The 18,901-nt window shown below is 35.6% G+C and overlaps 1 protein-coding gene across 2 annotated transcripts in view; it reads right to left on the bottom strand.

Moving 5' to 3' along the window:
• Positions 1 to 3,016: 3,016 nt before the first annotated feature.
• The window catches only part of LOC131067217 (uncharacterized), a 154,934-nt gene continuing 139,049 nt past the window's right edge, over positions 3,017 to 18,901 (bottom strand). For both annotated transcript variants that reach the window (XM_058002182.2, XM_058002176.2), the window contains 3 exons: positions 6,651 to 6,720; positions 3,994 to 4,434; positions 3,017 to 3,709 (listed from right to left, as the gene is read on the bottom strand). In XM_058002182.2, the coding sequence (XP_057858165.1) occupies positions 3,308 to 3,709; positions 3,994 to 4,434; positions 6,651 to 6,720 (913 nt within the window). In that variant the 3' untranslated portion in view covers positions 3,017 to 3,307. The remainder of the gene's footprint in view (positions 3,710 to 3,993; positions 4,435 to 6,650; positions 6,721 to 18,901) is intronic.

The following is an 18,901-nucleotide window of genomic DNA, read 5'->3' on the forward strand; positions in this document are numbered from 1 at the left end:
GATTATATAAATCTCCCCTTTCCCACTCTTGTTGTTGTAGCCTGGATTTTACCCTTACTAAGGATAATGTCCAGGAGCATAAACAAGAGTCGGAGATCTGAGGTTTTATGGCAGGCAGGATCTCCAGGCAATTTTGTTCTATCCTAAGCATATTTGGTACTTAAAATTCTGTCTCTTAAATTTATTATTTTCTAAAGCTCAGGAGATATGTATACTTTGGAAAGAATTTAAGGTTCTATCAGGCAATAAATTGTCGAATGATATAAATGGCAGGATAATACTAACATAATTGTCAAGTTGTGGAGTAACTGACATTGCAGGTCGAACAGGTTGTTACTAAAAAATTTGCCGAGTGTTTGAATAACGACTATTGCAGGCTACCAGATGATCATGGGCAATTTTGGAGCAACTTTGAATTACTATAGGACAACTTCAGAATAAAAAAGGATAGTGAGCATTTGGCTACTGAAAACATTTCTTTTGGGCTTGTAAGGGAAGGAAATATTAAAAACCTTCCCACCTGATGACCCTAGCCTGAGGTTTTTTCATGTATCAAAACTAGAATTTATCAAGAAATATGCTGGACTTTGGTCCCGGGCAAGGCCAGAGGTTTTCTCGACTCCACTCTTTCCTATCGGCGCCCGCATGAGTGGAGTTATGTATAATTTCATAAATGAATAATAAAATATCTGGCTTCGGCCTTTTACCGATCAAAAAAAAAAAAAAATTCATCTCAAATTTAATTATTAATTTGTAGTGTAATATTATATTATTTTAATTATATTTATGTAATATTAATTATAATTGGTCTTAATAAAACAACTGTTAATAATTATTAAAGTTAGTCATTTTTTGAATGACAATGAAAAATATTAAAATTATGATTAAAAGTTATTAAATTATTTTGTATATAGTAAAATGATTAAAAATTGGTCTATTAATGGGCTTGCTCGGGCTAATCTGAAATTCAAGAAGGTGAAGGTGGTGGAGTAGTCCAAGACGAGGAAATGATGGTATAAAATTAACTTTGATGGGGCCTTAAAGGGTAACCCAAGACCCTCGACAACTAGATTTGTGGCACGAGATTGGGAGGGAAAAATTGTAGCAATTGGAGCTTCAAAACTTGCAGAGGGAACGAACAATGAAATTGAGGTGCAGGTGACTATTGAAGTGTTGAAAGTGGGGAGAAATTGGGCTTCTAAAAAATACAGCTTGAAGGAGATTCCTTGATTATTATTAATACAATACAAAAGGGTGAAATACATGCTTGGAATTTGAATAAATATATAACCATTGACAAGCATTTATTGGAAACTTTTGAGGAATTTGAAGTTGGGCATGTGGTGAGATCAAGGAACGACATGACAGACTGACTATCCAAATGGACAATGACTTTTGATGATGGGCTGAAAAGCACAATGGAAGATTTTCATAATCTTGAGCTTGATCTCTAAGTTGGAATAGTATGCCACTGTTTTCAGAAGCTATTAATGAAAGGGTGGTGGTGGGGTGATGTGACATGGATAACACTTGGTGCTCACAATCAAAGATAGGTGGCGACTGCATTTTAATATGGAGGTCGCCTTTTCCTTGATTACGCCAAGACAACAATTAGCATTTGTGGGTAAAGTCACTAAGAAAATAATGAAATATCTTTTCGAATTTGATGAAAATATTTTCATTCAGATCATGGAAATCCTTCTGGGTGAAGAGTTTTTGACAACTAAACATAGGTACAAGTTGAATATAGACATTATGTTAATGGTGGTGGCATGGGGGTTGCAAGTTGGATGGAAAGAAGATGTTGAATGGGTGTTGAAGGGTTGTGTGGAAAATGATTGGTTGCATGGTATACATTAAATGTTCGAAAGGACAATTTTGGGGGTAGGGTTTATGCCTACAAAGGTGGCCAAGGGTACAAATGAAGAGACTCCTCAACAAATGATGTCATTTATTCACTAGGCATAGGGGACAAACGAGGATGAGTGCAAGACAGAAGTGCATATCGATTGGGATTTGTTGACTCATTACCTATGGGCGAAGGAATGAGAGTGAGCCAAATGAAAGAGGAAGGTACCTGGCTAAAGGAAGAACAAGAAGCAAGATACTAGATGAAAGACCAGTGGGTTAATGGGCCTTTGAAAGCAATGAGGAAGAAATGAAAAAAAACACTAATTTTTGTTTAGAGCTTGTTTATGTAGTTACTTTATCAACTGTTATATGTTTTTAAACAACTAAATTGTATAAATGTGTGTATAGGACATAATGCTGGTACGCTGGGGTAAGGTTTTGGTTGATGTTTTGTCAAACTATGGACATTGTTTTGGAGCAAATTTTGCCAATGTTTCTTTGTGATGTGGGATAAATAATACAACAACTTATGTACTTTGTTTTGAATATCAATTAAATACATATAATTATTGATAAAAAAGAATGATTAAAAAATTTATGATTTTCAAAAAGTATTAAAAAATAGAATGATTTCAAAACGATATATAAAATACAATTATAAATAATACATATAATAATTAAGTTTTTTTTAATAGAAATATTTGTATTTAATTTAATTTAATTTAAATTGAATCTAATCCCAATAATTGGTTTTATCATCTATATTTTGACATAAAAAATAATTATTAAAATTTATATATTTATTTATAAAAAAATATTTTCTTTACAATATTATAAATAATAAAAAATGAAAAGCACTATTAAAAATAGACATTTCTTTTTTAAAAATATAAAAAAATTAAAAAAATCTATAATTCTTAAAAGTTTGCTCTTATAACACCAATTTTTTTAAATCAATCATTAAATAAATAATTTTTACAATATCCTAGATATAAAAATATAAATCTTAACTTTATAATAATCACTTTTGATTGGTACAAACTAGTACAAACTAATTGATGAATACTAATAATAAAGAGCTATGTTTTGGATGCACTTGCTATAATTTATGCGATGGGAGATAATATTCAGTAACTTTTATTACATTTAGAAGCCCATAAACACATTAACCAACAATCATTTACATGGATAACGGTAATAAGATTTCGGATAATAACTTTACTGCCTCATTGGCATAGGAAACACATTATCCTGCACCCAAATTCAGTAGAATGGTCAATATTTCCAATTATATTCTAGGATTATTTTTTTACGTTTTTGACAAATGTTATGTCGCCCATATTAGCATGACTCAAGTTATTCAATCGGCATTTAAATAAACATAAATAAGAACCCATCTTTAAAGCAATGGGTTTACCCATAAATAAATACTAATCTAACAGCTATAATGGTGTACCTATTTTCTAGACCCCGCCATACTCCACACGCTCTTAAACCTTTTTCTAAGATTAAGCATTAGAGCCGAACCAAGTAAAGGCCATGCAGTAACAAGGGCCATGTAGGCAAGAATCCATATTGACCACCTTTGTGATCGAGATATATGCATCATTCGTTTTGCGATAGAGATTGTTGTTTTTGCTTCATCATCTCCACCTTTCTGCTTCTGAACAGATTCTTTGATTGGTGAACCACTTTCCACATTTGAGCATCCTCCAGTATCAGAGTTACACAATGGCAAGTGATTACTAGGACTTGTATGAACAGGCTCTTCAGGTACTCCAGATTGAGAAAGAACATTGCTCTGTGGAGATCTTGTTACAGCATTTGACATAGCTTCACCTTTTGAAGAAGCCTGCATCTGAAGATAGAAAGAGAGAAGAAATAAATATAATAGATTGATGTCTGCAAGTGACGAAAGTAGGTTAACGAGACTACATTAATTTTACAAAGTGAAGTGGAAATATCCTCATTGTATGTCTTTATCTGTTTCAAAATGCAAACTAAGTTTCATTTATCTCAAGTTCAAATAGTTTTAATAATTTAAGGACAGGAAAATATATAAAAACTTAAAAAGGATTGGTCTCCCAGCCTAAAATGTCTATTAAACAGAAGAACTAGGATTTATAATGACCAAAATGAGACCTGTTCCAAAAGCTGCTGCAGAGCTGATTGAAGAGCAATATACTCCTTTCCATCTTTCATACATATCTTGAATATAGGCCCTCTCTCCTCATCCGAATGTTTCTGATCAGACTTTTCTTCATTGCTTCCGTTTGCAAGTTTTGATTCTTCTTTGTTGCTGCCCTTTCCAAGCTTTGATTCTTCTTCACTGCTGGAATTTGCAAGCTTGGATTCTTTAACAGATTGATAGGTATCCAATTCAATACGTGTTTTTTTGTCATTATCCAATAATTTGGCAGGTGATTCTGAAAATATATAGACTTCTTCCTCTCTAATGTCTTCGCCATCTTTTTGGATCTGCATAAAACTACTATCATGTGTACTAACCATCCCATCATGTGTGACATTCAAATAAGGGCCCTTGTCAAAAGGAGATGAAAGTGTTGAGCCTGGATCAGGAGTCTGTAAAACAAAACAGTTACAATTATCAATAGTAAGAATGTGTGCAATAAGCGCACATTTTGGAGGTCTAACTGTTAAATAAGAAAATGAAATCAATAAAATCTTTAGATTTTCATGGTGTAAAAATAATTGAGTTACTGAATTGGAGGCAGCTTTTTTCTATCCGAATGAAATCAAGTTCTGAGAAATCCAAGTTGCTTCAATTAGTCCACAAAATGTCAGCTTTCATCTCAAAACTTGGACAAATCAAGAACTCCAGAGGACTACAAATTGCGAGAACTCAAAAAAAAAAGGAAAAAGAAGGTTATCAATTTATATCGTACAATGACAAACTAGGGGTTCAACACACAAGATTATTAAATGAGTGCTCTTATCTTTGCTGGGAATCTAAAATATCTCACTCCAAAGTAGATGGGATACAAGAAAGGAGAAACTCAAACCATCAAGATTCTGTTTTAGATTTAGATAGAACTATGGTACAGACCCAATCCAGGATCCTGTTGATTTAGTTATTTCAAAATGTATTGTTATTAATGATGCAAAGATCAAGTTGACTCCGGTGAGTATTCCCATTAGACCAGACTTGAACCAGTAATTCCATTTGCACAAAAAAAGGCTGATAAATTCAAACTACAATCTTATCATTTCTATTGGAATCGCTACGTCACATTTATTCATGACTTGATTGTTTTGTTTTGGGAGCAAATGATAGAGGTTCGAGATAAAGGCTAAAATATAATATCATCTTAAAAAGATAATATATACAAAACCAGGAGGCATTTTCATTAACAATATCAAGGCTGATGTTGATCCGACAAAATTGGTGTAATAATTTTACTCCTAACTCCCTACAGAAAATGAAAAACCAGCTTATCTACACAATTATAAAACATTTTAAGCAGATTCACTCTAGATGTTATCCTCTAGCACATGAACTCAGCCAGCCATCACAAGTTGAATGCATATAAAATAATGTTAATCTAAATAATTATAGCAGAAAATGTCATGTTCCCTTTCTAAGCCTCAGTCATCAAAAGACTTTTAGCCTCGTAATTCATTTTCTAAAGGCTACTAAGGTGATGCCAAGGAAGTAATTTAATAATTTAATCAAGATGTTCTAAAAGTAACTTTATATTTTATTATTAAAAATTATTTTCAAAAGAGAGTTATTGAAGTGTCACTAGGACTGGGGTCCAAAAGTAATGTTTATTTAAAAGAATTTTGTAGATAATGTGACATTATGATAGAGAGATAGAGAGATAAAGATACAAATAATTATTTAATTGTTGAAAATGATTGTTACTAGATTATAAATAAATATTGTTGTAAATGAACAAAACATGTAGTCAATTATTTGTTCTATTGTTTAGAGAACTTGAAATTATGAGGCATAAAGACATGATTTGTGTATACTCCCAGAATTGTCACTGCTGTTAAGATTCCTTGACATTGCACAGATAACATCTTCTGAATATCATATTGTTATGCTTTAAGGACATGCAAATTGGGTGAACTCTTCTATTTGGGTTTATCTGCAATGTTATTGTGAAATTGTTGTATTGTTATATTGCTTGAATCTCAGTTGTAAGGGTTTCTTTCTGTTCTGTGAATACAATTTCAGTTTTATATTTTTATCAATATTTGTAAATCTATAAAAAAGTATATTCCACATTCTTAAATGAATTTCAGCATGATTGAGATTTATTGTGATTTGTAATAAGCAACAGAGCAGAGGGTGTGAGCCATTGTAGGGTATCTAAGAGTTAAGCCGCAGTGTTTCTATGCTACTTTAGTGAGCCATCCTTTGTATTTTTTATATTGTTTGGTAAGTAAAAGAAACAAAAGCAGGTTCTTGTTTCTTCCTGGATGTTTTCCCATATTGAGTTTCCCACGGATAAACCTGGTGGCATTCTTAGTGTATTTAATGTTCTGTGTACTTTGTTTTCAGTTTTTTAATTTCTTGTTTGGTGTAGCTTGAGCATTAATTTATTCCTCCATTGCACATCAAGCATAATTCTCCGTGTACATCAGAAAGGTTTATCACTCATTCTAACAAACGTATTTGTTGCTGAATTGTGTCATGAATACCTTGAGCAGCTGAAGATTGGAATAATACCTCCAACAATATTAAGTTGCTGAAAATGAATGTAATGCATATCTGGCTTTTGATTATGGGAAACTTCTACATATGCTAATTAAATAAGATATCAAAATACCTTCTTTCCACTATGCATTAGGGAGCTTGAATAAAGAACAGAGAGAAATTCCTTTGCAGCCCGCACCCACCTGCATTGAAACAATCCCTCACTTTGTTTAGTTTCTCCTTCAACATAAATTCTATTTTATGCTTAACATACTAGATTGTCACTGAGAACACTGGACAGATTATGTATAAACAGCTGAATGCAAAGTAATGTGTTAACAGAATTTTCCTTCCATTCTTACCAAGACTTGAGGCAGTCACAGATTTCTAGAGCACAAAGTTTATTTCAAGAATTTCCTTTAACTGCAAAAGCTCGGTTTTAGGAGTTAGTGCTTTTAATCAAAAGCTTTCTTGTGTGATTATCCCACAAAAGGATTTTAAGCTTGGTATAGTGAGTCATTTGGATAATCATCCAGTGCTTCTCTCCTAAATACTTTAAGACTCTTATCAATCACTAAAGGCCCATGATTCAACTTGTTCACTTTGGATCTTGGTTCCTAGTCTGTCTTGCGTTGCTAAATCTAATGTTGCTGCAGATGAAGATGTTAATAAAGATCCAAAGTCCCCAAGATAAGGTCAGAGGCTTTATGCAGTTGAAATCTGAGCAACAATTTCTCGTTCCCATCATTGTGAGTTTTGAATTTGATGAATCAACCTGTCTTGACCTTGAGCTTAAATTGATAAAATTAATTGCAACATCAATTTTAGTTCCCCTGACAATTTTAGACTTAGCTATCAATTGGGTGAAGAGCTTCAAAAAAGCTTGCATGAGGGAATATTCAATTGTTGATTCAAATAAGAGAGGGTTGAATCCAAAATCTGTAAGAAGATACAATATTGTTTTGATGATTTAGAATGTTCTGATGGCTATTTTTTACTTTTCTCTTCTTGTCAACCCTATTTACTCTTCTCTTTTATAAAACTAATACTTGAAACAATTAACAAATAGAGTATAAAAATATATTTTTATTGATACATGAAGTTCATACGAAAGTAGACCAAAGACAATCAGCCAAGATCAGACTACTTTCCCTAACTATTCAAAGGCTATTTAAAGAACCGGACGGTTGCCAAGCAAAACATAATTGTCTACCAATCGACTCCTAGAACTACCCAAAAGCTAACAAACAATTAATAAATAGTCAAACACAACCATATTAGTAAAACATGATAAAGGCATTATGATTGACTACATCATCCACTCCAAAAGAAAAGTCATCTTCCAAATGAAAAAGAAAACAAGTAATCAAATAACATTTGGTAAGATTTTCCAAACTTCGATAGTGTTGTAAAGGAAGGGGAACATTTGTTATGAAAGATCATAACATTTGATACTCTATTTGTAAGGCTTTCCTGATGGCAGCCAGAACAACCAAATCATAACACGATCTTTCCACAACTAGTGAATGTTCCACAATGAAAGATGAACGAAGACCCTGAGTGATTGGTTTAATTGGAAATAGAAAGGAAATTTGACCAAGGAAACCTATATGTACATGCAGAGTAGTAGTAGAACCTGCATATCCAAAATACAAACCAATGTATGGAGAATTCATTTGCTAATAGTCTTAGAATTTAATGAACTATAGCTAAGGGCCAAACAAACACGGAACCCCAATTTGAATGGACATTGGAGTTTGAAAATACTTCGTCCAATGGATCATTGGACCCAAACTATACTACAAGCACTATAGAGATATTCTTATCAGAAAATTTTTGATAAGTATACACATATTCGTTGAAAGTGCTTTCTCCCAGTTCACCAACCTATAGGAATGATTCTCTACTTATAGAAAGGACTAGACAATGGCCATCGCATTAGACTGCAACAAAAGGTGAAGAAGCAAATCCTAGGATTTCAACAAGACATGAGAAAAGTCATACAACATCAAGGAGAGAAGGATCAACTCATTCAACAAGAGAAGAAATAGTTGGAGGCCATATAACAAAATCATTTGCATTATGAATACCCTAGATGGCAAAAAACTAAATGATTGAAAATATGCTAGGCATATCATACAGTCAATAAAAAATAAAAATAACCAACAAGTCACACAACCCTATCTTGGAGATGTATAGCTTTGAATAGAGAACATACGAAGTCAAAAGAAGCTAACATGAGCAAAGTGTTGTATAACATTCATTAGGACTGTAAATGTTATTGCAATTTCCAATTTAATAAACAAGTTATATGCTAGATAGTGTATTTCTGATTTTGGTATTCTTATTATGACAATAATATTATCGTCTTTCTTTTCTGCAGGTCTGAAGGATGAACATGTATCGATTTCAATGTCATTCCTTTTCTTTTGAATGTTGTATATATAGTAAAGCAATCACGATCAAGTGGCACCTTGATCGGACATGTCTTTTAGACATGTCCGACCAAGATGTCACTTGGTCGTGACTGTCTACTAATTCATTTGGTGTTTATGATAACTTAATCGGTGCCATTACTAAATGATAACAGATCGATAAACACACCCGATAATGAATCGATGTCAAGGCAAATGTTAATTGATCGATATAACCACACCCGAATGAATCGCTGTCAAGGCAAATGTTAACCGATCGATATAACCACACCCGAATGAATCGGTGTTCAAGCAGATTATGATATAAGCACACCCGATAATAAATCAGTGTTAAAGTAAACAATAACAATAACTAATAGCTTTATATGCTGTTGGGTTAATACCCCGATAGTATATTAATGCCGATTCATAAATCAGGTTACTAGCCCGATAGCATTTAGATCGACGCTTAACTATGTTAAGCAGGTTGTCGATCTAATCCATCTTCATCCAATATCAATATCATTATCAAGATCAAAGTTACAGTCTGATAAACATATTCAGTTTAGATAATCTAATAGCATAGATGAGTAAACCAAAACAGAATAGAGGAGATTAATGAGTTAGGAAAATCTTATCTTGCAGAAGCTACTAATGCATTAACACTCCCTCTTAGCTTTGGAAGATAGATAAAGTAACTTGCATCACATTTCTTTTTCCATAATGTCAGTCTCCAAGAATATATATCATCAATACATATGATATGAAGTATCATCAGGACATAATATACAAATATAAAACATCACTCTAAGCATGTGATATAAAAGATTCATCATTTTATTATGACAAGATATCACCTAAACATGTGATATCAGTATTGCCTAAACACGCAATACTAAGGATAAACATATGAGAATGTTTAGATTCTCATCATATCCGGGTTGTGATATGTGCACAAACATTTTATACAAATATTTTATCACAACGCCATCATGGCACATCCATGACATACCAAAGATCCAACATGATAATTGGTTTAGAGAATCATAAGATCGTCACCTTATGATGTCTACATACAAGTGTTCATAATCTGAGAGATCGTCACCTCTTAGATATGAACACAGGGGGTAAAACCCAGAATGTCCCTGTGTGGGAGAAAAAGTGACACTTAAGCAAACATGCCCTAATCTCACTTTCAACCACACACTTGTGGAATACGAAAGAGCCTAGAGGTATCACACAATTGGCTACTTCTTCTTGTGGAAGAGAGAGCCACGGGCTACCTATTAGGATTTCTATTCCTTTGTTGTAATTGAAAGATGAAATGATACAAGTTCAATCCCTAACCCCAAAGTGCAAGTATGAACTAATAACAAGATTACAGAATTGAACTTAAATGATGGAAAGCTGTAAACACAAGGATAAGACAAAAATGCAAATGCGTACCCGGAGTTAAAATCTGACTGAAAATGTTCGGGACGGGGGCGCGGGCGCCACTATCCTGATTCTGCCCCTGAAACTGCTCCGAAAACTGCTGTTTTGCACTCTGGAAAAGCTATCAAAAATGCTGAAAATGCTGTCTGTCAGGAGGACCAGGGCGCCCAGGGCCCCTGTCCTGGCAGGACCAGGGCGCCCCACGCCCCTGTCCTGGTCTTTTGCTTTGAGATTTGGTGTGTTGTTTGGTCTCCGTCTGCTTCTTCCGGATCTGTAACTTGCGGCGTCGTCCGAATTCCGAAACCTGCACTTATATCTGAAAAGGTGTGGTGGGCGGCTATATAGGGTTTTGCCTTAGTCAAACCCCCGCTTCGGTGATTTCCACCTCCACGAATAGCCAAGTTGTATTGTAAAATGTATTGTGTGTGCAGACCTAGTGTGTGTGCAAGGTCCTTAAATGCAAGAAAGCAAACTAGAGCAACCTAGAAAGTAAACCCTAATTGCTTATAAATGATAATGTAAATGCTCTAAACCAAGATGCAAAGTGATCTAAAGCATAAATAAGTGATGTAATTGAAGCTTATGCAAAGACATGAAAACAACATGAAATCATACCCAACCCTCAAGGGAGGAGTACAAGCCAATCTTCAGTCGGTAATCTCCTATTGTTCTTCAATGTCTTCCAAGCCCTAAATGGATGCATGAAATTGATAAATGCTTGATAGAAGGATGTTGAATGTTGTTGAAGTCTTCAAAGATCTGCTCTTTCGCTGCATATGAGGTTCCTCCAAAGCAAAAATCTGGATCCCTTCAAATGAGGAAAGAGAGCTTTTATGTATGAAACCCTAGGTCGTAAATTCGTATTTTGGCCGACCTAGAGATTGAATATCCCGCCAATTTCTTGGGGTTAAGCTTTATTTTATGATTGGATCGTGCTCCCAAAATTTCGGGAAAAATGTTCGGGACCATGTGCACCGGGCGCCATGGTCCCGACAACTTTTCACCAAATTTTCAGGGCCGTCAGATATGATGATTTTAGAGAGAATCCCGAAGTTACAAGTGATTTCGAGATGTTTTGACCCCGAAATCAAGCCCCCAAGCTCGAAATAGGACCTAATTAGGGTTTTTGATTAAATGATGTATAGGAGGAATAAAATGAAAAGGGCACACTTTAATGAAAGGGCCCAACTTTATGATGTAGGAAATGATAAAATAGGACCTTAGACCTAATTAATTTAATTAATTAAGTGCTAAAGGGGAAATGTAATGCAAAATGCAAAATGCGCCAAGGCGGGTGCCAAACTAGGTGTGAAATTGTACCACCCTAGCAAGTGTGTACAATTTACGATGCTACAGTCCCAACATGACAAAAGAAGTTTACACATTAAACATCTTATTTACAAAGCAGATTACCTTTCTATCATACCTAAATCTTTTCTGAAGTGATCAACCTTCACTCTGGAAAGTGGTTTGGTCAGAATATTTGCAGTCTGATCTCTTGTGCTAACATATTCCAATTTGATCACATTTTTGTCTACCATTTCTCGCACATAATGGTATGGAATCTCAATATGCTTAGATCTGTCATGAAATACTGGATTCATAGAAAGCTTTATGCAGCTCTGGTTGTCACAATGGATGACAGTGGGCTTCATAGGTTCACCAAATAGTCCCACAAGCAACTTCCTAAGCCACACTGCTTCTCGGGCAGCCATGGAGGTTGCAATGTATTCGGCCTCGGTGGAACTTTGTGCTACAGAAGATTGCTTTCTGCTGATCCAGGATATCATGGCTGATCCCAAACTGAAGCAGCACCCAGAGGTACTTTTCCGGTCAATCACACTTCCAGCCCAATCTGAATCTGTGAATCCGTGTAGATTAAGATCAATTTTCTCATACTTGAGACCAAGACTTAAGGTGCCTTGTAAATATCTCAGAATGGGTTTCACTGCAACCAGGTGTATCTCCTTTGGCTCACACATAAACTGACTCAAAGCATTTACCGCATAGCAGATATCTGGCCTTGTATTTACCAGGTACATAAGAGACCCAATCATCTGCCTGTATAGAGTGGGGTCAGTAGAAGGTGATTCTGTTGCTGCTTCTTTAAGTTTATGAAGATTGATTTCCATGGGAGCGGTCATGGGTCTGCAGTTTAGCATTCCAAATCTCTTCAAGATGTCCAAGGTATACTTGCCTTGGTTTAGAACAATGTTATCAGAATTCTGTCATACTTCCAACCCTAAGAAATAATGAAGGAATCCCAAATCCTTCATGTCAAATTCTTTGGATAGCTCTTTCTTGCATTAATCTATAAGGTGATCTTCTCCTGTGATTAATAAGTCATCAACATATAAAATCAATATAAGCATATCACCTTTATTCTGTTTGTAGTAGAGATTAGGATCTGCATCATTTTTAGAGAAACCCAGTTCTGATAGATATGTGTCAATTCTTTTATACCAGGCCCTGGGGGCCTGTTTAAGCCCATATAGAGCTTTCTTGAGTCTACACACATGAGACTCTGCATGATGAATCTCAAACCCTTCAGGTTGCTCTAGGTATACTTCTTCAGATATCTCTCCATTAAGAAATGTTGTCTTTACATCCATTTGATGTACCTTCCATCCCTTTGCTGCTGCAATGGCTAGCACAGTCCTTACTGAGGTATATCTGGCTACTGGAGCAAATGTTTCTTCATAGTCTATTCCTTCCTTTTGAGAGAACCCTTTGGCTACAAATCTCACCTTATGTTTTTCAATACTGCCATCTGCAGCATGTTTGATCTTAAAAAGCCATTTAGAAGAAACAACAGATTTCTTAGTTGGCCCAAGAACAATCTCTCATACATCATTTTTCATTATGGATTGATACTCTTCAGACATAGCATCCTTCCATACTTGATGTTTAAGGGCATCTATTACATTGTTAGGTTCGTTTTTAGATAGATCATTCATAAGAGCAACATAGCTAGTGAATTTATTAGGCTTTTTGCTTTCTCTGAAGGTTCCTGAAGGAGCAGCAAAACTCTGAGCTTCTTCTACTATTTTGGTGGCCCATAGTGGTCTTTTCTTGAGATTTCTAGGTGAGTGTTCATTTTCATTTTCAGTTTCATCTAGATTCTCCCTCTGAAACTCAGGAGCAGGATCTTCATCTAAGTTAGAAGTAGGGACATAGATTTCAGGTTCTATGAAGCTTTGAGCCCTTTTGAAGGCTAAGTCCTCCTCAAAGATTACATCCCTACTTAGTTCAATATTTCTTTGACCAGGTACATAGATTCTGTAGGCTTTGGAGGTTTCAATATATCCTACAAGCAATCCTGTTTTTCCAGAAGGCTCTAGTTTTAGTCTTTTTTCTTTAGGTATATGGATATAGACTAGACACCCAAATATCCTAAGTTGGCTGATATCTGGCTTAATTTTAGTGAATACTTCTTCAGGAGTTTTGTCTTCAAGATGGGAGTGAGGGCATCTGTTCTGTATATATACAGCAGTGCTGGATGCTTTTGCCCAGAGATTTGAGTTAAGGTTTTGATCTAGAATCATGGCCTTGGCAACTTCAACTATAGTCCTATTTTTCCTTTCGGCTACCCCATTTTGTTGGGGGTTATAAGGTATAGTAAGCTCCCTCTTAATCCCATTATCTCTACAAAATTCTTTAAACGAATCTGATGTGTATTCTCCCCCATTGTCAGCTCTTAGGGTTTTAACTTTGTTTCCTGAGTGGTTTTCAGTTAGTGATTTAAATTCTTTAAACCTAGAGAGGATCTCTTCTGATTCTTTACTTTTCAGAAAGTAGATCCAAGTCTTCCTAGAGTAGTCATCAACAAATATTACATAATACAAGAATCCCCCTAGAGAGGATACGGACATAGGTCCGCATACATCAGAATGAACTAACTCTAGAATTTTACTAGTTTTCCTAGTACTATTTTGGAATGTACCCTTGGTATTTTTACCTATGGCACATCCTTTGCATGCCCCTGAATGATCTTGCTTTAACTTGGGTAGACCTGTGACAAGGTTTCCCATTGAAGATAAAGCCCTAAAATTCAGATGGCCTAATCTTCTATGCCAAACTTCATTTGTATTAGTGGCTTCATGGATTAGGGCTAGGTTGGGTTCTGTGCACAGCTCATACAAATAACCCTGTCTCTATCCAATGGTCTTTGCCTTCTTGATGGAAGAGTTCTTTGGCCAAGCCAATACTCTGTTGTCCATGAATGTCACTCTGTATCCGTTATCTTCCAGTGCCGATATAGAGACTAGATTCCTTTTGATGCCGGAGACATATAGTACTCCTTCGAGCCGCAAGGATATGCGTGTCATCAATTTGATGGTGCAGGTTCCCATTCCTTTGACTGGATGTGTGGAGTCATCTCCGATGGTTACTTCCTCATTACTCTCCTCTGTCATGGAGTCAAGTACTTCTCTAAACCCTGTGATGTGCCTGGATGAGCCATTGTCAATCACCCATGAGTTGATCTTGTTAGAAGCTTGGCTTGTGAGTGCTGAGTAGAATACATATTTTCCGGAGTCATCTTCCCCTTTAGTCTTTCCTGCTTTGGCAAATGTAGCATGTTTCTTGGTTCTTTCCGAGCACTTTGCAACATAGTGTCCGAACTGATCACATCTGTAACATTGGATGTGGGATAAGTCCTTCTTTGAAGTATTCTTGCCTTGACGACCTTTTCTCTTTCTAAATTGCCTTTTCTTGTTTTGCTTGGTGGAGTTAGTGTTTAGGACTTGTAGGTCTTCGTCTATATTCTTATGTTTCATTCCTATTTTGTTCAATCTTGATTCTTCTTGGAGACAATCGTCCCTTAATCTTTCAAACTTAGGATATTTGGACCTTGCACTGATGCCTTGGACGAATGTACTCCATCCACTAGACAACCCATCTAGAGCAATGAGTGTTAACTCTTTGCTTTTGATCTCGTAATCCAGAGTAGCTAGTTCATCTCTTAGAGTTGATATCTGTTGTTTGTAACTAGGTAAGATGGGTTCGGATTGCCTTAAGGCAACATCCGAACCCATATAGGACTGGGTCCTAAAAGGGGTAACGTGCCCCCAAGTTAAGGTCAGGCCCTTTAACCTTCACGCCACCCTAAAATACACCACGCCTCAATAAATAAATTGGCGCCAAAAGGAGGAAGGCCGACTTGGATTTAATAAAGGTTAAGACACATAAAAATAAAGTCAACTTGCAAATACAATCATTCACTTCATCTCTCATGCAATCAGCGAAATAGCTCTGCAATTGAAGGTGCGAAATAAAGGAGAGGATTGTACGAACTTGTTCAAAGAGATAGAAGTCATTTGGTATTCCTTGATGAAGACTTGGTGTATTTAGAAGGGCAAATCTGATATGATAAAAGGAATCAGATCTGAAGAGTCAAGCTGAGTATTGTATTGATGCAATTAAGATTGAATACATAATCTGACCTGTGGGTCTTTAGTGCTGGGTTTTTCCTCCTTGGAGGTTTTCCCAGGGTATTTGTGTTGTTCTCTTGCTCTCTTGTTTTCATTCTTGCATCTACATGATTATGGTTTACTTAATGCTAGCAAATAATTAAATGTTAGAAATCTGATTACTGATCTAGGTCACAAAATTAACAATATCCGCATAAAGTAGGCGTTGATTGTCTCCCCCTTGTTCATGGTGATATGATTTATTTCTCGTTTTAATGCCAGAGTTCAACTTCCATTTGAAATCTCAAATGTGCTTTCAAGTGCTTTGAACATTTTATAGGTTGTCTAATGTTTTCTTATGATGGGCATTATGTTGTTTCTCACCCCATCAACTATTATTTTGATGGCTTTTTCATTTCTTTCAATCCATGCCGTTTTGTCAGGTTCATTTTCAGGTTGGTCATTTTTAGTTTGAACAAATGAATCCACTTTGTTCTCCTTTAAGATCATGTGGATTCTGAACTTCCAGGCTGAAAAATCATCGCCACCTCCGAGTTTGTCTTCGAATCTGATAGCGTTGGCCATTGGAGAAATGTGATGTAGTCTATAACCTTGTTTCTTAAATTGTTCACGAAATTGAATAGCCTCAAGTTTGATCAACGTGGCTCTGATACCATGTAAATGTTATTGCAATTTCCAATTTAATAAACAAGTTATATGCTAGATAGTGTATTTTTTATTTTGGTATTATTATTATGACAATAATATTATCGTCTTTTTTTTCTGCAGGTCTAAAGGATGAACATGTATCGATTTCAATGTCATTCCTCTTCTTTTGAATGTTGTATATATAGTAAAGCAATCATGATCAAGTGGCACCTTGATCGGACATGTCTTTTAGACATGTCCGACCAAGATGTCACTTGGTCGTGACTGTCTACTAATTCATTCGGTGTTTATGATAACTTAATCGGTGCCATTACTAAATGATAACAGATCAATAAACACACCCGATAATGAATCGGTGTCAAGGCAAATGTTAACTGATCGATATAACCACACCCGAATGAATCGGTGTCAAGGTAAATGTTAACCGATCGATATAACCACACCTGAATGAATCGGTGTTAAAGCAAATTATGATATAAGCACACCCGATAATGAATCGGTGTTAAAGTAAACAATAACAATAACTAATAGCTTTATATGCTATCGGGTTAATACCCCAATAGTATATTAATGCCGATTCATAAATGAATCAACATTAATATGCTATCGGGTTACTCACCCGATAGCATTTAGATCGATGCTTAACTATGTTAAGCAGGTCATCGATCTAATCCATCTTTATCCAATATCAATATCATAATCAAGATCAAAGTTACAGTCTGATAAACATATTTAGTTTAGATAATCTAATAGCATAGATGAGTAAACCAAAACAGAATAGAGGAGATTAATGAGTTAGGAAAATCTTATCTTGCAGAAGCTACTAATGCATTAACAAGGGCAACAAATATTTGTAGGCTCCAATTCAAATAATTTTTTAATATTATTTAGGTGTGCCTTTGTAGTCAACAAGGAATAAAATAAATATGTTATAGTCGGCTATGTAGTAAATAATTATGTTTTGTATTTACCAAGGAAACCTAGGGACACATTCCCAGTTTGAAAAACCCCATCCCCATATCGGGGATGTTTCAGGGACTTGGGGATGGCCAAGGGATGTCCCCCTTTCTGCCCTAAATCAGAAACGGCGTCCCCTTTTTTGGAAACATTGTCCCTTGACGTTGAGGTCATCTAGCCATCTCGGGGACGGCTAGGGATGTCTAGGACATCCCCTAATTGTCTTGGGGACAGCCAGATGTCCCTGATGTAAGGGAAACTTTTAAAAACTACTTTCAAGTTGCAAAAAAATGCATTTTTTAATTGTTTTGTGGGCCCCTACCTCTTGGTTGCCCTAAAAGTCATTAGGCAAAAGATTGTCTCATTTGATCATTACTATGAGAGGAAAAGAAGTGGAGCAACAAGAGGGTTTTAAGCAAGCAGCCATTGAAAGAGAAGGAGCAAGATAGAAGGAAAAGAGGTTGAATCTATACTGGGATGTTGATCTCGAAGACGTGACCCAGGTTGATGAGGAGACACCAGAGGGATTGGTTGGGATTTAGTTGGATGAGGTGGACGTGGATCATGAGAGTGGTAGAGACTCAAAGGACTCTAATTTTGATGCAATGTTAGAAGCTGCAGATTCAGGGCAGCAGTGTACTTTGTTTTTTTTTATACTCATATTATAGTTGAAAATGTAGCTATATGGCAGTAGTGTAGCCTTTGAGCATTTTGTATTTTACTTTTTTAATATCACATGAATATTGACAATGAATTTTGAATTTTGAATGCATATTGAGTATTGACAATGAATTTTGAAAACAAATGTTGTATGTTAAAACTTAAGGTTCTATAATGTTTTCATATGAATATAATGTATATATGCATGCTTTATCCATGTTTTTATATTAACATTTAAAATTTCCCTATATATTTTAAATTTTCCCTATATTTTATATAGTCGTCCCCTTTGCCGTGCCTAATCGCCCCAAAATTGGGAAAAACATTTGCTGTCTCAGAAACCCATCCCCTGTCATTCTCATCTCGGAAACTCAGGGTAACATTGGTATTTACGTGTGTTAGTCCCAAACCGGTTGTTAGTTGTCGGTTAGTAGTTACCAACAGTTGGTAGCCTTAAGCAACATCATTCTACTATATTTGTGTAATTGTTATTCATAGTTGGGGACTGCTCTCATGATATTCTATACTTATTGCATATCTAACAATTGATAACAAAGCTATATCTTTTTGAATATGTTGCAAGTTATTTATTTTACTATGTTTTGTAACTCTACATTTATGTTTACTATGTAAACCTGTTAAAGTAGAACATGTGAGTACACATTTGGTGTCGTTGCTGCAAACTCTAGCATAACATAACTCACAGATGAGAATCATGGCGATCTAATGGGATAGCCCATTGATGAACCGATACAAGACAACGAAGACAGAGAAGATCAACTGACATGGGACTTGACAAATCTCTAGGACATCTCATTAAGAGAGTATGTTCAAAGGGA

Source organism: Cryptomeria japonica, chromosome 5 (assembly GCF_030272615.1).
Source record: "Cryptomeria japonica chromosome 5, Sugi_1.0, whole genome shotgun sequence".
Lineage (NCBI taxonomy): Eukaryota > Viridiplantae > Streptophyta > Pinopsida > Cupressales > Cupressaceae > Cryptomeria > Cryptomeria japonica.